At 35.5% G+C, this 20,964-nt stretch overlaps 1 protein-coding gene across 1 annotated transcript in view; it reads left to right on the forward strand.

Moving 5' to 3' along the window:
• KIF21A (kinesin family member 21A) overlaps positions 1-20,964 on the forward strand; it is a 149,426-nt gene that overhangs the window by 61,883 nt on the left and 66,579 nt on the right. Inside the window, exons 2-7 of the mRNA XM_044915437.1 lie at positions 11,172-11,394; positions 11,530-11,712; positions 13,096-13,245; positions 13,949-14,083; positions 14,907-15,074; positions 16,885-17,000. Coding sequence (XP_044771372.1) covers positions 11,172-11,394; positions 11,530-11,712; positions 13,096-13,245; positions 13,949-14,083; positions 14,907-15,074; positions 16,885-17,000 — 975 coding nt within the window. The remainder of the gene's footprint in view (positions 1-11,171; positions 11,395-11,529; positions 11,713-13,095; positions 13,246-13,948; positions 14,084-14,906; positions 15,075-16,884; positions 17,001-20,964) is intronic.

The raw sequence follows: 20,964 nt of genomic DNA on the forward strand, positions 1-20,964 counted from the left end.
GGCACCTCCCTCTGCTAAGCCCCACTGGAAGCCTAAGGGAAGGGAGCCCATTGTTGTAGCTCATGAATTTCAGTCTCCTAGGGCATAGGGTATGGTGAAAATGGGTGAAGAATCGAACTACAGGAGAAAAATGAAAAGAATTTTGGCAGAGATCCAATATGGCTTTTGTGTGGCATCTTTCATCTTGCAGAGACTACGGTGTTAATTTTAGAGGATAATATTTTGGTTGGGATGCCTACTTATACGGTGTCATAACATTCATAAAACATACCTAAATTCTAGGAACTTTTATTATCCTGGTGCTTTCCTCAAAGAATTATGTTACAACCAGGAACAAAGACACTTCATGTATCTTTGCCTATGCTTTGCCTGAACTGACTTTTACTCTCTTCTCTGCCTGGAAAATTCTAATCACCTTTTGAAATCTAGGTCAAATATAATTTCCTGCTGAAGCTTTTCCTGTAACTATCCCATTCTCCTCTGACTACTCTTTATTTCATGTCTCCTTTGTACATAATATTCCATTGAGCACATACTTAATTTTCTTCTGGCTCTTTGTTTTTTTTTTTCTCTCTCCCATGGCTACCTTTCTCAAGGTCTTTGTTTTTGTTTTTAAAGTCCTTGCTTTACACACTGTTTGACATTTAGTAGGGACTTGTTAACTCAATGAGGTTTTCTGATGGTCTTGGGTTATAGACATCCACCATGTACAGCCACCAGCAACAACAGGAATTTGATGACCACTTTGGACAATAGGTGGATGTGTCATGTCATGACTTAACGTACCCCTTTTCCTTACTCTCTCAGTTTTTTGGAGTAGAAGTTTTCCTATTTTGGGGAGAGAATCTAAACAAGAAAGCCCAGAGTTTCTAAAAGTATTAATTACAGTGATGTAGAGGATTGGACTTTTCTTTAGATCCAGAATTTGGCTACTTTCTTTTTTTTGGTCTGCCTGTGCGTACTATTTCAATGCAGTTCTCTGAACATCTGGCTGGTACTTAACAGAGAAAGTGGCATATGATGCTTCTCCCTATGAACAGAGAGTATTTTTTTCAGTGTGCTGTATCCTTAGTTGAATCATGGGGATGAAAAAGTATGAGACATGGAAGTTGAAGTCAGAGGAAGTCAGTGTCCCATCATTCTTCGCCCCCCCCCCACTTTCTTTCCCTAATTAGCCAGTGTTGAACTGTACTTGAGGGAAATAAACCTTTGTTTTCCTAAGTGGTTTGCAAGCCAGAGATTGAGTAGGTTAGTCTAGGAATCATAGCACCAAACATTAATACATATCTTATGGTGTTCCTGAGTGAGAATAAACTTGAGTCAGGTGGACCACACAGAGGTGAAGGCCATAGGATACATAGCTAATTATACAGATTAAGATAGGATTTCTGAGTAATTTTTAAAAGTGATTCATCATTAACGGATTAAAATTCATTTTAATCCATTAAATGCAGGGAGCCTGCATTTCCCTCTCCCTCTGCTGATCCCCCTGCTTGTACTCTCTCTTTCTGTCAATTAAATAAATAAAATCTTAAAAAAAAAAAAAAAGATGAACATAGGGGAAGGGAAGGAAAAAGGTACCAGGTACACACTGCCGTCCTTTATTGTTCTTAAGCTTTTTACAGAATTAATCTCTTTAATGGAATTACCGAGGTGTGTTTCTTTCATGAATGTCTTGGAGAAATACATTTCTTCCCATAAATTGTAACTGTAATTAAAGATCCATTTCAGGAAGGGGAATTTCTTTTTGTGGACTTATGTTACTTATTATTTATGCCATGCCTGATTTCTTAGGAAAACAATTCAGCAAGGCCACAAATGGTCTATAAGTTCCTATGATGTGTCAGAAACTCTCTTCTAGAACAAAGGATAGAGGGTTAAAGTGGGGTAGATCCTTCCTTAATGTGTGTCTACTAACTGGAATGAACTAGGGGAGGACCAAAAAAGGGCCAGAAACCCTGGTGGCTCATTTGTGGTGGCAATGTGATAGCTGTCCTAATTTTTAAGAAATGGAAGGGAAGAAATTAGTAAGATATAACTAACAGTAAGATGTCAAATTGAACACTAGTAAGTAGCATCCAATATAATGATCATCCAAAACACTGACAAATGAGAAAAAAAAAAAAGAGTAAGGGATCTGAACAGGGGACAGATTTATTGGTGTCGTATAAGAAGAACAAAGGTGTTAACAAGGTGTCAAGTAGGCTAATTACAGATAGCTGTAAGTAAAAGAGCTACACAAAGTGGGAATCAGGTCAGATTATTGAGTAAACTGGAGAACTACCACAGTCTTGTGGAGATGAGATCAGAGTAACTCAAGCAAAAAAAGAAGAGACCATTTACAAAGACATTTAGGTAATGGAAAAATTTGTAACATTTTTGAAACTGTGGGTTAGGGACAACAGTGTATTCTAACAGAATGAGGTTAACAATGGCCAAATGCAAAAAGGAAGACATTTGTGTGTTATTTCCTTTCTGTTTATGGGGAAAAATAAAAATATCTTGACCAATTAGGAAAGAAAGGTTTATTTCTTGTGTTGCCTTTAATAAAACAGGGACAGAGGGATAGGAGAAGTGAGGGTATAAGAGAAAGTCTGGAAGATACTAAAAACTACATGTGTTTAAAAATTCAGGTTTGGATGGAACTAGAGAGTATTATGCTAAGTGAAATAAGTCAGAGAAAGACAAATACCATATGATTTCACTCATATGTGGAATTTAAGAAACAAAACAGATGAATATAGAGGAGGTGCACCTGGGTGGCTCAGTCAGTTAAGTGTCTGCCTTTGGCTCAGGTCATGATCCCAGGGTCCTAGCACTGAGCCCCACATCGGGCTCTCTGCTCAGCGTGGAGCCTGCATTTCCCTCTCCCTCTGCTGCTCCCCCTGCTTGTACTCTCTCTCTCCGTCAATTAAATAAATAAAATCTTAAAAAAAAAAAAGATGAACATAGGAGAAGGGAAGGAAAAATAAAATAAGATAAAAACAGAGGAAGGCAAACCATAAGAGACTCTTAACTATAGGGAACAAACTGAGGGTTGTTGGAGGGGCAGTGGGTGGGGGGATGAATTAAATGGGTAATGAGCATTGGTGGGGGCACTTGTGATGAGTACTGGGTGTTATATGTGAGTGATGACTCACGAAATTCTACCCCTGAAACTAATACTGCACTGTATGTTAACTAACTTGAATATTTTTTTAAACTAACTTGAATTTAAATAAAGTATTGAAAGAAAAAAATAGAAATATAGGTTTGATTGCCAGCATGTTTGGACTTAGGTTAATGAGTGATGTTAGTGCTACTCTTATAATTTAGGGAAAAAAAAACCCTGGTGACTGCACAAGTCCTAGGAGGGTATAAATTATAAAGGCATGTGTTATTTACTTAAATCAGCATCCCTTCAGTAACTACAAATCATTTGTTAGTTATTTGTGAACATTCTTGTCACTAGCATTTAATCAAATTTAATTCAGAATAAGGACAATGTCTGTCATAATGATTTATTTCCCCTTTTTAAAAGAACCTGTTACTCTGGAACTTTGTTCTCTTCCTTTCTGAATGAAATTTCTTTATTGGCTATATGGAGATAGTAAAAATGATGGTAATACTGAAAGGGATAAAAATTCCCATTTTGGTTGCTGTTGTACTCTGTTGTAGTATGAATAGAGGGATAATGAGGCTTGGTTATTGCTATGAAAAGGTTAACTTTAGGATTATGACTTTTCATTGCAAATGGAGGTGTAACATTTTTCAGCTTGATGGTCTTTGCATGGCAATATATGTTTGTATATTTATATGTATATGTATACTTACATATCTAGGTAGTGTTCACTGTTATACTTCTATTCCTCACAAAATAGTTCTACATTTAGTTGTTCTAAAGACTCAGGTCATCCAAAGGGCATTTTGAAAAATGTGGCAATAAGAATAAATCATGCATACCATGTTGGAAGGCTCCAGTGGAGTTAAGATGATAAAGGTGCCTTATGAAGGAACTGACTTGGAGAATTTTCAAGTGGTGCTGTAGCAACAATAACAATATTGTTATACCTACATAGACTTTCATTGCCACATATTATCTCATTTGTTTAACATTCTGTGATGTGGATATTACAGTCATAATATTACCATTTTATAGGTAAGGAAACTGAGGCTAAGAGGGTGACTTGCCAAACTCCGTAGTTAGTATGTGTTAAGACCTGGGAAAAGTCTGAGATTTTATCCTCTTTACAAATTAACAAGCTCAACTGTTACTGTTTCATGTAGTGGCAGAAGCCACAAGGTTCTTGAGTTAGAGACAAAGCACTGTAAGCTTCATGATGATTTGAACTGCTTCCCAGTTCCCTTCTTCCCCCAACCCATGGAGGCAAAGCAGGTAGGCCTATTAATTATATGGGTGCTGTGCAAGCAGTGGGGCATTGAGAAACACAAAACTTGGGGATTCACTGATTTTATAGTAAACAGAAGCAAGCTAGCTCTTTGTCAGGTAGAAGACATTATCCCTAAAGTTTGCTTGCAGCAAATGCAACTTTGAGAAATGATCCTTAAAAAGAGCAGTCAGGGTCTTGCATTTTTGGCATATCCAGCAGGAATGTGCAGGGATGCTCAAGTCTCAAGGTAGATTGCCTCCTCCAACAGTATGTGGCAGAATTAAACTTTAAACACTCAATTTTTTTGAGTTTGATGACTAAAACTCTAGCTGAACAAGTAGCAGCTATAAGTCCCCCACTCTCACCCCCATATATTTATCTTCTTATTTTTTGGTCCTATCCAGGACATCTTAAAACTAGTGCTCTTGGCTTATTTGATATACTTATTTACTAAAACCAGTTATTGTTACTATGAAGGCAGGGAACAGAAAACAGGGCCCAATTTAGGAAAGTTACTGGTCTCAGTCTCCGAATCTCCCCTAATCTTCACTAGCTACTGCCACTGCAACGAGCTCTGGTTATGTTTTTATAAATGAAATTCCTTGTTCCTATAGCAGTTACATTTGCTATAAAACTGAAGGGAATGATAGGAACCATAAAAAAATAAGGGGAAAAAATAAGGAACAAGTGGTGTAACTAATGGTGGGTATAGGAAAAAAATGTTGTTTATTTATAATTCTTTTAAGTCAGGATTTTACTTTCTTAAAGGAATAATTAAAATATAATTTGAAATTAGAAAGGACCTTAGGAATATTAAATTCAGGCTCCCCATCTTATAGATTAGAAAATATAATTAGAAAAATTAGAGACAAAGGATGGTTGAATAATTGTTCAAAATCAGGTTTCTAGTAACAGAATAAAGTGATGGAGCAAAGTTAGATTATTGTGTTAATCACATGCCTAGTATTGGAATGCCCCCCCCCTTAACTAGAGCAGTTTATAGGATTCAGTCAGTAAATGTTGAATTACTTTGTTTTATGATTGAATCGGATCTATTCTCTGTTCTCAAAGAATTCATTTGTAGTAGAGCAATAAGAATTCAATTTGATAGCTACCATTCTAAAACCATGTACAAATTGGATAAATTAATTCAAGCTTGGGATGGTCAGGGAAAGCTTTATAAAGGTAGGTCTTGAAAAATTACAAAGAGGTTTCCATGCAGAGAGATGGAGGCTTGGCATTCCAAGCAGAGGGAGAACTGTGTGCATTGGCACGGTGAATGAAAGTATATAAGGTGATCAAGAAATGATCAGTGGTTTGGTGTAGCTGGATGTTACTAGATTTGAAGATGGAATGTCAGGTAGAATACAGATTAGGAAAATGTTAGATACCATGTTAAATAATTAGGACATTTTGCGGGGGGAAACACTGACATTTTAAGGCTAGTTGGCATATGAAGCATAAAAGAAAAAGAAAAAGATTGGTTCAGAAATCAGAATCAGTTAAAAAAAGTGATGTCACAAAAGCCAACTGCAGATAAAGAATTGAGAAATATGGTATATGAAGGCTAGCAGAATATGCCTCCCCCAAATATGCCATTTTGACATAAGGATTATTTTGAGTGGAAGGGAATTTTTTAAAAAGCAGATACAAGGAAAGATCTCTGCCTCTTCCTATTTGTCTAAAAGCAGGACATAAATTTGTAAAGGTGTTTCCCCTCCCCTCTGGACCAAGAAGGACAGAAGTTAGTCATTAGAATGGAAATGGAGGAACCTATATAACAAACTTTACTAACTAGCACTTATCTTTCATTAATTTCTCCTTATGTTTACCTTCCCACTGTTTGCTGTTCTAGAAACTCAGTTCTTTTTCCTTTTGTTAATATGCTATATAAGTCCAAGTTCTAATCACCCTTTGAGTTATTCATCACTGAGTATTCCCATATGTATGCATGATATACATGGGAATAAACTTCTGTTTGTTTTTCCTTTGTTAGTCTGTCTTGTCAGTCTAATTTACAGGGCCACAGCCAGTAGAACCTAAGAGGATATAGGGAAAAAGTTTTTCCTCCCCTACTAAGTTGTAAATAGGGTCAAATGCTGAAGAGAGGTCAGGTAGGATGAAGACTAAAAAGGGTCCACTTTATTTGGAAATGAAAAGTGCTTCTTTGGTGCCTCTTTCTGAGTGGTTTCAGTAGAGTGTGAGAGCAGAAGCTAAGTAACTATATGTCAAGGGAAAGATTTAGATGTAAGAAAATGGAGACAACATTTGTTCATGTATTTTTATCTTAAAACTGAATAATGAACAGCTTGAATCATATTCTGTTTCAAGCCTTCAATCTATACAAGCTAAATACAACAAATTACTTTTCTTTTTTTTTTTTTTGGTATGGCTCTTCGTGGGTTCAGACCCACCCATTGGTCAATGGTCCACGAAGGATAAAAAGTCTGTATCTCATGCTAAGAAAAAAAGCACACTCTCTAGCAAAACTGTCACTCTTTTCCATAACAGACTCACCCAGCCTACATTCATTTTCAATGCAACATTTTTTTAAAAAAAAACCTAAATAGAGATCATCTCTGTTAGCAAATTAATATTTTAGGTAGAACTCACATGATTCTTGGCCTTTATCATATAAATATCATTTCTATGAAATATTGGAATATCTTATCCTAAATATTTATGACATAAGTTTTATGCATAAATGTTTTTCTTTAAGAAGCAGTTTCAAGTATATCTATTTACATGATTACACATTTTGAAAAACCTACAAGGCCTTGTTATTATTTCTTAGTGTTAATGTTAACCAAAATGTTAACACTGATTCTTTCTTAGTGTTGGGATTAGATGAATATGTTTAATGTTCTTATTTTTACATAAAAATACTAAGAAAGAAGATATTTAAAAATATTTAGAGTCATAAATGTCAGATTCTATTTTTTATTTTTATTATTTTTTTTAGATTCTATTTTTAGTTATTTCCCAGAAGGGCTGATATATTTTGTCTATATATAATTTCAAATTATAGTTTTGAAATTGAGGTTTGTACTGGGTAAATTTCAGATTCTTCACATTATTAAAGCAGTTGAATTGGCTTGGGTTAGAACTTCATGCGTGAATTCTTGGGTATAAATTTAGGGAATTATAGAGTTTAAAATACTAATTTTTGAAGGGGAATTATAAAGGTGAATGAATATATCTCTAGCCTTTGAAATATAGTCAATCTCCAATTATCTGCATGTACAGGAGACCATCTTCTTCTAGGTGGGAGTTTCTCAAACCTGTGGGGAAACTACCATTGCCTGGATCCAGTTGAAAAGAGTTCCGCCCACCTTGCTGGTTTTTAAAGCCACACTCTCTCCCTGCCCGTGCAAATGGGTGGAATTGCACATCATTCATGCTTCAAACACAACCCTCCTTGCCATTAGCAAGGATAATAATCAGATGAATAGAGGTTGGGAGATTAAGTTCTGAATGACATCGGCATTCTAAAATTGGCTGTCATATCTGCAATTCAAATAGCATCTACTTTTTCTTTGTTATGTTAAAATGAAATTAGAAATATCTTAATAGCCAAAGAAGTTAGCCTATGGTTATAATAATTTCCTTAGAATTAATGAGACACTGATTTCAAACCGTAGTCCAGTGCTCATTTTCATTTAGACAGTTTGAGTTTATTTTTATCCGTTTTATTACATGGGATTTGTTAAGCTTCACAGTGCAGCTCTAAAGAACGGAGAGAGCAGAATCCTGGGGGCATGAGGTAGAGAGAGAAAAGCCTGGGTTCAGATATGACTTTATGTTGGAATGCAAAGAGTTAGCTAGAGCTTTCTGAAGAAGTGAAATCTAAACAGAGACTGAAAACATGAGATGTTCAGGCTGGAAAAGGAATTAGGAATTGAGAGGTTGGGGAAGAGTGTCCAGGGTAAGAGGGCAGTATATTTGAAGGTATAGAGGCTGGAGAGAGCATGGCTTGTTAGTGAAACTGGTTAAAAATAAGCCATCACTACCGCCACCATCAACAACCAAAATTCTTTATTTCAGAGATGAAGCATGGCCAGAGGAGAGCCTGCAGAGGGGTTTAGGGATGTACTGAAGGATTTTAAGCAAGGTAGTTACCTGATCAGTTTCATATTTTACAAATATCACTGATATTGCAGTGTATGGAACAGATTGGTGGGGGCAAGAATTGACACAGGCAGGCTAGTGAGGAGACTTGGAATAATCCAAGTAACATAATGGTGGTGTTGATGGGAAAGGAAAGAAATTGGTGGGCTCTTGTGATATTTCAGAGATAATAATAGCTCTTGGAGGTCGATTAAGTAGATGGAATAGGGAAGAGGGAATAATTGAGGTTTACTCTCCTGTTTCTAGCTTGGCAGCAGTCAGGATGGTGATTCTCCCAAGGAGGATGGTGATTTTGTTATGGTTTCCACCCATGATTGGATGAAGTGAGATAGGAAAAAAGGAGTTTGGAAGGAAGAGAATATTAATTTTGAGAAAGACCACTCACTCACTCATCAAGAAAACGTGGAACCAGACAGCCAAAGCTATTACTACCATTAGCCCTTTCTATGGTCCATGGCTGTGGCTTCTTGTAAGAAACCCTTTGTTTTATTTGTTAGGATATTGTTTTATTTTTATAACAGTATATAAATATTATTTTCCTTTCCCCCTTTTTAAAATATAGTATCCTGCAGTCAAATAGCGTTAGATCTAAAAGGACCTTGGAAATTGTAGTTTCTATCCACAGGTGAGGAAATTGGAGCTCTGAGAGAAGATGCATGATAACTGTGGAGTGACGGAAGTAGTTAAACCCAGGTCTCCTGATGGCCACTCTATTGCTCTTTCCACAGTACCTAGCCAGCTCCACATTGATTATTGTTTTCCATTAAAACAAATAAGTGAAATTGAAGACTTGATAAAAGAAAGATATTATTATCACAGAGGAAAGAAAAAATTGCATAAATATATTGTTAACACAGTTTTTTGGTAGTATAGAATTCCATTTTAGATAACCAGGGTTGCAGAAATTGAGTCCCTTCTCAGTATTATCTTTCCTATCCTTCCATTGGCCTTCTATCCTGGTGAACCTGAAAGGGTTAAAATCAGGCAATCTGGTCTTAGGTTTGGCTTTATCTCTAATAAATTGATGAACTCATTCCACTTCTATTGACCCCATTAAAAAAAATTCAGATCTCAAAAAATAATAATTTGGGACTAGATTCTTTTAAAATCTTTTTTTTGGTCTGTCTTTATCATTTTATGTTTTCTGTCACTGGTTGTCTTTACTTTCTTCCTTAAACTGCTTCTCCTTCTTCATGGCAAATAGGAACCTCTTATTTATTTGTTTGTTTGTTTATTATTATTTTTAAAGATTTTATTTATTTGAGAGAGAGAGAGAGAGACAGAGAGAGCACAAGCAGGGGGAGAAGCAGAGGGAGAGGGAGAAGCAGACGCTCCACTGAGCAGGGAGCCCGACATGGAGCTCCATCCCAGGATCTGGAGATCATGACCTGAGCCGAAGGCAGACGCTTAACCAACTGAGCCACCCAGGTGCCCCAAAATAGGAACCTTTTAAAATACCTAGGTACAGTAAGTCAGTGAGGTGTATGTCCAGGATAGTCCTTTTTTTTTCTTGAAGATTTTATTTATTTATTTGAGAGAGAGGGAGTGCACATGTGCATGCACAAGTGCAAGCCGGGGAGGGAGGAGGGGCAGAGGGAAAGAATCTCAAGCAGACTCCCCGCCAGATGTGGAGCCCTACAGGGCCACAAGACTTGGCTCAAAGTGGGACTAGATGCAGGGCTTCATCTAAAGACACCAAGATCATGACCTGAGCCGAAATCAAGAGTCAGATGCTTAACCAACTGAGCCACCCAGGCACCCCAGGATACTCTTTTTATAGATTAAATAGAATAGGACCAGATTTTGGTTTGTTCTGTTAGCAACATATCACCATATTTACTTTCCTTCTTTAAAAAGAGGACTTGAAATCAGGAAGACAAGCAGAAGAGGAAAGTACGAGAATCTGGAGTAGATGGGGGTTGAGTGTAGGGTGGGTATAATGCTGTGGTTTTCCAAGTAGAGAGAGGACACCCTAGGAGGTATGCATGTTGATTCACTGGGTTTTGGAGAGAAAATATTGGAACTTCTCTTTGTTTTTATTTTTAATTTCTTTCTTTACAAAATTCTGCTTTTGTGTATGTCATAATACATGACACATCAATAGAGTGCATATCATTTATAATGAATATAATGAATATATATATATATATATTCCCAAATATATATATATAGTGAGAGTGTGTTTCAAGATGTTAAGCTGACAGAAGGATATGGTTAAATAAGTTTGGAAACCACTGGTGAAGAATTTGCAAAAAAGGCAAATCAGGGGCATCAAGATAAATATTATGTTCTTAATTTCTCACTTTTGGCTATTGTCATCCCTGGAAATAAAGAGAAGACTTAAAACAAAAATAACAACAACAAACAGAATTTTGGTGGCAGAATTTATTTTAACTGAGTCTTTAACTTGTTACAGTTGTGGAAAAGCATTCACCCACAAAATTATTTAATTTTAAGATTAATTTTATTCTTGTTCATGATTTTTTGAGATTGTCAAGTAACTCATACTGAAATTGACCCAGTATAATTTAATTTATTTGAACTTTTCAACTGAAGAGGCAGTAGTAGATTACATTAGTGTTTTTAAAAGATTTGGCTAGGAATTTTTAAGTTTTTTGTCTTTCAGTTTTTTTCCATTCATTTTATTTTATTTTTTCCAATTATTTCTCACAGAATAAGACCACAGCTTGCCAAAGAGAAGATTGAAGGATGCCATATTTGTACATCTGTCACACCAGGAGAACCTCAGGTCTTCCTAGGGAAAGATAAAGCTTTTACTTTTGATTATGTGTTTGACATTGAATCTCAGCAAGAGCAAATCTACACTCAATGTATAGAAAAACTAATTGAAGGTTGTTTTGAAGGATACAATGCTACTGTTTTTGCCTATGGACAAGTAAGTACCAAATTATTTTCATAGAAGCTGTAACTTTTCAGAAGTGTCAATTCACTTGCACTTTTATTTTTGTTTCTTGAACTTACGTTATTAGTATCAAGCATGCATTTTTCTTTGTTCTCTTCTTTTATTCAGACTGGAGCTGGCAAAACATATACAATGGGAACAGGATTTGATGTTAACATCATCGAGGAAGAACAGGGTATTATTTCTCGTGCTGTTAAACACCTTTTCAAGAGTATTGAAGAAAAAAAACACACTGCAATTAAAAATGGGCTTCCTGCTCCAGATTTTAAAGTGAATGCCCAATTCTTAGAGGTAATGTCTAATTGCGTCATTAGTTTCCTTTATATCTTATCCTTAAGACCGTAACTCTTACGATTTTATACTCCCAGTTTCTAGTATAGTATTTGGCACCTAGTGCTTAATAAATAACATTTGAGTAAATTAATTTTAGGTAATAGGTCATGGTAACAATAGATAATAAGTAATAAATATTCTTATTGGTATTAAAAATTATGAAGACTTGACCGGAGTCCATAGGGTAAAACAATTAACATTGTTTATTTCAGACTCCATCTTATAATTACTGTTGTAGTGTAGACAGGCTCACAAAGATCTGGGAACTCAGCAGCTAAGAAGGAGGGAAGATGTGTGGAATAATAGGATTGAGGCTATAGCACTAATTGGGCTGCAAAAACTGGTATTGCTGCAAGGATAGGCCTATGTTTTACGCAGTGTCCAAAGGTTGGGGCAGGTTTGGATTAATTTAGGGCAGTCACCAGTCTGGTGGGAGGAACATGACAGTAAGAGGACATCTGGGATTTGAGCAATATTGCAGTTAGGTGGATGGCAACATTATAATTCTGGGTGCTTGGTTCAAAGAGTGTTCTAGTCTAGTTCTAGTCTAGAGTGCCTGAGCTAATCATTTTGATCATTGATGAAATAGTTTGTTCAGCATTATATAGCACAAAATAGAAAACTTAATTCAAATTAACGTCAGTTATCTTACTCCTGGTTTTAATGGAAATCCCAATTTAGTAAAAACTAAGAATAATGTAACTATGTACTTCTTACCAAAAGAAAGGTAATTAGTAGTGGGAAAAAAAAGAAACAGTGTTCTTCTGCCTTCCCTTTCACCGTCCAAATGTTGTTAGGCATTGTGACTATAAGCATATTGATAGAAAAATAGGTGTATGCATCCTCTTCTAAGGTATAATCTTCTTAGCCACTATTGATACAGAAACACTAAAATTATTGCTGACCTTGGAAAAATACTAAGTATTAATTTTTAGATACGTTAAGAAAGGTTGTAGGACAATAGGAAATATTTTTAGCTGAAGTAGTAAAAATTCTTAAAATCTTCCCTAAGCTTCGGATTTGTGTGCATTTGGTATTTCTGCATTTACTTAATATTTATAAATATTTGTTTATCTCTTGCAAATGATTAATAGATCATTTTAGCTAGTTTTCAACTCATTAGTCATGATTAAGTCATTTACTGTTCTTACTCTTATAAAGAAATCTGGCATTTATTTGTATTTTAGTAATAATTGTATCATTCATTTTTATGTGTTATTTTAAAGAAATATGTTATTTGAAAATGTTTTAAGATATGTTAGAAAGATAATATGCAATATATGTTAATAGCCATGAGGCAATTTCTACTAAAATTAAGCTTATAATATTTCTTTTTGATAGCTATATAATGAAGAGGTCCTTGACTTATTTGATACCACTCGTGATATTGATGCAAAAAATAAAAAATCAAATATAAGAATTCATGAAGATTCAACCGGAGGAATTTATACTGTGGGCGTCACAACACGTACTGTGAATACAGAATCAGAGGTGACATTTATGTTAAAGTTAAAATAGAGCATATTTGGCTTTATTTAATAATCAGCCTTACTGAGAGTTTGCTTAAGATCAAGAATGAAATTTGTATCCATATATGTAATATGGAGTTAAAAATCTTGTCTTCTTTCCCCATATTTTTTTTATATCAGGATTTTATTATCTGTAATGTCAAGGTTATGATAAAGTCAGTACATTTATCATAGCATGAAAAGAATCTAAGGCAATACATGTATAGTTTTCTTTCACAGCTAGAGAGAGTTAGATCATTGAAGGTGAAGGATGAGATGCCAATCCTTGTGTTCCTTTTGCTGTCATATATGTAGGACTATATCATGGGAAACTATGAAGAAAAGTTACAGAAAAGTATTTCAAGAGAAGATCCAGAGGGCCCCAGTAATTCAAGTTGTTGCTTAGTTTGTTCCCAAGTGTTCTACTGTAACAGTTTTGGAATGGAAGCTGCAAATGTCAGCAAATGACAAACAATGGCATCTCAGTGTTTTCTCCTATTAAAAAAATAATACACTATTATACTGAGAAGTTCAGCTCAGAAAGTGCCTGTAACTAAAATAATATGAAAATCCACATCGTTTATATCCCCTAATATGGTTAGGTTTTGACCATTAGCTTAGATTTCTGATTGTATGGTGTCTTGTTTAAATATTGTTCAAGTAAAATCTTTCTTTGCCTTTTCCAGATGATGCAGTGTTTGAAGCTGGGTGCTTTATCCCGGACAACTGCTAGTACCCAGATGAATGTTCAGAGCTCTCGTTCACATGCCATTTTTACCATTCATTTGTGTCAAACCAGAATGTGTCCCCAAATAGATGCTGTGAGTTTTTAGTTCTAATTTCTTTTTCTTTCTTCTCTTCTCTTCTCTTTTCCCCTCCCTTCCTCCCTTCCTCCCTTCCTTCTTTCCTTCCTTTCCTTTCCTTTTTCCTTTTTCCTTTTTCCTTTCCTTTCCTTTTTCCTTTCCTTTCTTTTGTCCTTTCCTTTGTCCTTTCCTTTCCTTTCCTTTCATCTTATTTATTTATTTAGCTGAGCAGGGAGCCCGACGCAGGACTCTGGGATCATGACCTGAGCTGAAGGCAGACACTTAGTCGACTGAGCCACCCAGGCACCCCTTTAGTTCTAATTTCTTACACTTTCAGGCTTCATTTTCCTAAAAATCCACATAAATCCCAGGAGAGTACATTTAAGCCAAATTTAGTTTGGCTAATGATTCCTTTTCTTAATGAGATGCTTCTGATTGTATTTAAACTGAAGCTGGCCAACTATGTAAGATTTTGAAATAAAAAAATGGATATGTATCTGCAGCAACTAGAAAGCAAGCTCTGGCTTAATGGTGATGGATGTAGTCACCCGAGACCCTTTGCTTTTGAGGACTGCGCATTACAGGTTTCTCTTCATCAACATAAGCAAAGCCTCAGTTGATAACAGTTGGTTTCTGACTAGCAAGTTTCTTTCTACCTTTGCCTAAACTTCTTATTGCCAGTAGATTTTTTTGCATTTACATTTATTTGGCTACTTGCCTATTTTTGAATACTATGTTTATATTTAATTATTTAATATATGCATAATGAAGGCAAGGTGGGGTTGGAGGATATTTAGTGTCACATTAATAAAATATTTTTTATTATTTTCCTCAATTGCAGGAAAATGCAACTGATAATAAGGTGATTTCTGAATCATCACAGCTGAATGAATTTGAAACCTTGACTGCAAAGTTCCATTTTGTTGATCTGGCAGGATCAGAAAGACTGAAGCGTACTGGAGCTACTGGCGAGAGGGCAAAAGAAGGCATTTCCATCAACTGTGGACTTGTATGTCCTTTTCCCTTTTGTAACACATAATACCCAAGTGGAAATCCTTCATGTGCTGAGCTGAGAAATGAAAGTTACAATAAACTTATAAACTTAGGAGTAATGCACATTATAGGCTTTCTTTCTTTAAAACATTGCAAATTTTTACATGTGTATAAATTTAGTTGGATTAAATTTTATGACATATGCAGAAAATAATATATATAGTAGAAATGATTTTAAAAATTCTTCCCACCTTTAAAAATAAATTGTCAAAATCAGCATTTAATATTAAATATTTCATGGGATGATTTTCAAAGTAGATTTTTTTGCTAACATTTTATGACAGTCATTTTATTTTGGGAATTATCAATTTTTTTAAAGTAATGATTGTTTTAAAATGAGAATTTTGAAAATTTTCCTCTGTTAGGAGTTAATTTTAATACCATGCCACCTAGTGGTGGTTTTGATTGCAAACCACCTTGTGTTTGTTAGTATAAGGCTTCTGTTATATAGATAAAAAAGTTTTAGGGCAAGTTTTTGTATAATAAATCTTTTCCTATTGACTTTCATTATAAAATTGGACATGTGTTCCTGCATAAAAGTAGTGGCATCCCTAAATTTCTGTGATGCAGATAGCATCAGGGTCTGTGTTTTCTGCTTTGCTGCTCTCCCTCCCTGCCTAGAGCTGGGGACTCCAATCAGATGGTCCTATTTTACTATTGTCCAGTATTTGCTCCTAGATGATTGTAATTCATTTGGTGTGGAAATTAACAACCAAGACTGAGTAGAGAGAGCCAGACTTCCCAACTCCAACACCCATCTTGATGCTGACACTATGGTTCAGTGTTAGTGTTAAAGGGAGTGACCTGGATCCTAGACTTTGTGTAGGAGATAAAATCATGGTGGAATTTCCACTTGTGCTGTCAGGAAAAAACAAAAGCCATTGGTCTGTTTTTTTGTTTAGGCCACTGAAACGTGTTCAGATACATCTGGTAAAGTTTCAGTGTGGCCAGTGGTTAAAACTGAAGCTTCTCTGGAGAAGGGCAACTCAGACACAATGTGATGCTGATGTCAGTCTCTGCAGGATCCATTGGTCCTGACAAAAACATCGTGATTGTCTGTTTGCATTACTAAAGGCGAGTGTGACCAAGGTCTAGGACAGTGCTTATGCTTTAGGTACCAGTTCGCTGTGGTAGGAAAAACAGTAGTAGTGTCAGGAGGAGTGACTAGAGAGTTCTGTAATTTGACCCACTTTTTAAATATTGGATGAATAGCTCATAGACTCATTGTATTTCTAAAGATAGCTATACCTGTGTTAGGAACACCTTGTTCAGAGAAATCATACTGATATTTTTATTATGGTTCAAGAAGATTTTGTTTTTCCACAAGGAAGCTATATTGCAGTAAGAAAACTTCATGAATCTGCTAAACTACCTAAACATTTTATTTCTTCATAGAGTTGAGAAGAATTTGAAACATGAATTGACAATTTTCTGAGGATACAACCTGATATTCTGATAATTCTAGAGATGGTTAGGTGGTGCCAATTTTATCACATTTCTATTTTTAAAGAAAATCTCTGAATGGAAATTTTAGGTACTTGTGAGTTATGGGTATATTATAGCACTACATTTTGAGTGGCGTTAGTTTTTAGTAGTTAATATAGAAAAATTTGAAGTATACTTCATACTTCAAAATACAAATATGAAACAAAACCAAACATCTTCTCAATTCTGTCATGTCTCCATGTTATTCTTTATAAGCTTTTTTATTTAAAAGTGTTATAATTACTAAAATTTTATTAGTTTCTTCTCTCTCTTTCTTTTAGTTGGCACTTGGCAACGTAATAAGTGCATTGGGAGATAAGAGCAAGAGGGCCACCCATGTCCCCTATAGAGATTCTAAGCTGACAAGACTGCTACAGGATTCCCTCGGGGGTAATAGGTATGCATAAGTGATTATCCTCCATATTCCTGAATTTCACGTACTCATTAATTTTAAAGTAAATTTGTAAAGTGATTTCTAAGAACTGTTTTTATTATAAAGCAAATTAATAGAATGAGGAACTAATACTTTTTAAGTGCCTAAAATGTGTCCATCCTTTTGTATGTGATTATTTCACAAAATCCTTAATAATATCCCTTGATGTAGGTGTTATTGTTGCTATTTTACAGATAAGGAAATTGAAATCCAGAGAGGTTAAGTAATTTATTCAAAGTCACTTAGCTTGTAAGTGAATGTACTTTTTCTACTATATCATAATTTCTGCTTTTAGTGCTTGGCACATAGCAGATACCTAATAAAATTTTGTTGAAAAATAAATGCTGTCTTCTAGGTAATTACAAGGTAATTAAATATTGATACTTTTTACAAAGTCTCCTAAATTTTTTTTTAAAAGATTTTATTTATTTATTTGAGACAGAGAGAGAGAGAGAGCACATGCACGAGGTTGGGGGGGCGGGCAGAGGGAGAGGGAGAGGGAGGCTCTCTGCTAAGCAAGGAGCCCGACCTCAGGCTCGATCCCAGAACCCTGGCATCATGATCTGAGCTGAAGGCAGACACTTAGCCAACTGAGCCACCCAGGTGCCCCAAAGTCTCCTAACATTTAACATTTTTTTTATATGCAGAAAAACTTTTTTAAATGTCAGTTGAATGAATACAGGATATTTGCTGTTTATTAACTTTGTCAATATCACTGATATTCCTCTTTTTCCATACTTTGCATCATTCTGATATATTTCCTCAGCTAAACTGATTCTTTTGGTAATAAATACATTCCTTTTTGTAAACATCAACATGTAGGCTTTACAAGTGGAAACATTTTTGGCATTTAAATTCAATCATAGTGTAATGCAACAAGTTACAGACAACCACAGTGAATCTATTTTACAGTGTTTTCAATGGTCTGACACATTTACTGGAAAGATTATTAGATGCTATAAAATTATCTGGTAATTACATTTACAGATTTCCTTTTTGAACAACAATTATCCAAAGAATTTTGATAATTTTGATAATAATATCAATCTGGGTCTTACTATAATGAGACCAATTTTGGTTTTTAAGCCAAATAGAAATTTTTCAGGTTTGCTAAATTATAGTCCTTTCCTATATTTATTTCTTAACTATAAAACAAAGCAGAGATGATAAATGTCCTCCCCTTATAGTACTTTTGAGTACTTTAATGCTTCTGAAGGTTTGCTTGCCCTATAAGCAGTCTAAGATATTTGCACTGTGGGTCTTGAATTCCTCTGGAGTTTCAGATTGGCTACAGCTAGATAGCGATTGGCTACAGTCTCAGATGTTCCTCACCCATTTCCTTACTGAGTGGTAACTCTTCAGCAGAAAAAAACCTCTTCTAATCCCATCCTTAATGAGCCTCAATTCCTGCTTAAAATTTTAAAATTGAACTTCTAGTTCAAAAGCATTATACTTCGTATACATCTTGGAGAACAGAATGCCTTTGTTTTGTAAAGTTTGTACAAATTATTCTTAAAAGAAAAATTAGGGGGCCCCTGGGTGGCTCATTCTGTTGGGCTTCGGCTCAGGTCGTGATCTCAGGGTCCTGGGATCGAGCCCCATGTCGGGCTCCCTGCTCCGCGGGGAGTTGGCTTCTCCCTCTGCTGCTCCCCCTGCTTGTGCTCTCTCGCTCTGTCAAATAAATATAATCTTAAAAAAAAAAGAAAAATTAGATCAAAGATATTATTGGAAATAAACTGTGTCTATTTATGTGCATAACTTAATGACTTTTATTTTCTTAATGAAACTGGCTTTCATAAATTTATAATGTTTAATATAACATTACAACAAATTTATAGCAAAAATTCTGAAAAAGACAGAAACATGTAAAGTACAGATAAAAATCAATTATATTTCTATTACCTACAAGTAACTACTGTTAACATTGTGATGTATTTCTTCCCTAATGTATGACATAATATGGCATATGATATAATGTGATAAATAATATATAAGATATATAACATAATAACCTATTTAAGTAATATGGTTTCCTTTAAAACAGAATTGTGGTTTTATATAAATTTTAAAAATAAACAGCTTTAATGTTTTCTTTGAGTTTTTCATAAATACAACCATTATTGAAATTTGTATCTTTGGGATTTTATTTAGTATGTGATCTTTTCCCTATACAATAGATCTTAGCTCCTCTCATTCCTGACTTTCACCATTCTCCTTAAGCACTTGATCCCAGTGCTTCTCAAAATATTTGTGAAGGGCAGGTTCTTCTACCCTACTCCCCAATTTGTGGTGGGTTTATACTGTGTATGACTATACTCAGCTTGCGCATTTGTGACTTACCATGTAAGTTTGAAAACAGTTGAACTGCTCTATACTACATTCAATGAGATGAGGTCATTGATTATAGCAAGTTCAAATGTTGTAAAAGTCTAAAATGCTTACTCTCAATTTCTGTATTTATTGTGAACATGTAACAAATAATTAGACTCGCACTGAACTGGGGACTATACTTTGAGTAGTCCTGTTCTCTAATCAGTGTCCATAACCATCACTCTCACTTGATTACCTTATTTTCTTCATTAAAAGAGAGAGCTAGAGATGCTTGAATTATTTTTTTTAAAGATTTTATTTATTTGAGAGAGAGAGACAGCACAAGCAGGGGGCAGGGGCAGAGGCAGAAGGAGAGGGACAAGCAGATTCCCTGCTGAGCAGAGGCTGATGCGGGGCTTGATTCCAGCACCCTGAGATCATAACCTGAGCCAGAGTACTGACTGAGACACTCAGGCTCCTCTGCATGAATTATTTTAACTTTCTGGATCTCTAATAAGTAAATATTATATATACGTGACACACATCACAATTACTAATGGCCTATTAGATTCCAGTATTGGGTTACACAAAGTATATTGATGAATAAAACTTGATGATCCTTATCCTCTAGGAGTTTAGGGTCTAAAAGTTGTGGTCTATAAACTTTCACAATAATAATAATAAAATCAACAAAAAAGAGATACACAGAGGATATGGAGAAAAGAGAGTAGGCAAACCGATGGTTGAATTCTTGGACTAGATGATACCGGTGTTGAATCTTGAATAATAGTAAGAGTAAATACAGATTAACAAGCATTGTTAAGGGGCACCTGGGTGGCTCAGTCATTAAGCATCTGCCTTCGGCTCAGGTCATGATCCTGGAGTCCTGGGATCGAGCCCCGCATCGGGCTCCCTGCTCCGCGGGAAGCCTGTTTCTTCCTCTCCCACTCCCCCTGCTTGTGTTCCCTCTCTTCCTGTGTCTCTCTCTGTCAAATAAATAAATACAAATCTTTAAAAAAATAAAAAAATATATATTTAAAAAAAAACAAGCATTGTTAAGGGAAAAAAGATGGGTGGAATGGGACCCCTTTTGAAAGGGTTACTATGAGTGCTGTGTTGAGATTATTAGTGGAAGCCAACTAGGAGGCTACAGATTAGAATTGATAGGCATAAATTTCCTCTAAGAGTGGGTAAATTAGCTCCTTAATTGCAGTTCGTATACATTTTCCAGTTAGTGTTTAAGTTCTGATTACAATCTCCATGTCTGTTTCATTGACAAAATAGTGGGGAATACTAAGCATTTCACTATCCTGTTCTTTGGTTGGCAAAGCAATTCATCTTGACCAAAAATAACTGTTTTCCATTTTTTTTTATGTGTAATCTGGCCAAAAACTCAGGAACTTTGACCACTCAGTCACAAATGAGGTTTTATATTGTAAAACATGTGGATTTACTAAATATTCTTCTTGTTCAGATGATAGGATTTTGTGTAAATTTCTTTCCTGACATAAAAAATCAGGATACAAGTGGGGTGCCTGGGTGGCTCAGTTGGTTAAGCATCTGCCTTCGGCTCAGGTCATGATCTCAGGGTCCTGGGATTGAGCCCCAAGTCGGGCTG

This window comes from Neomonachus schauinslandi, chromosome 5 (assembly GCF_002201575.2).
Source record: "Neomonachus schauinslandi chromosome 5, ASM220157v2, whole genome shotgun sequence".
NCBI lineage: Eukaryota > Metazoa > Chordata > Mammalia > Carnivora > Phocidae > Neomonachus > Neomonachus schauinslandi.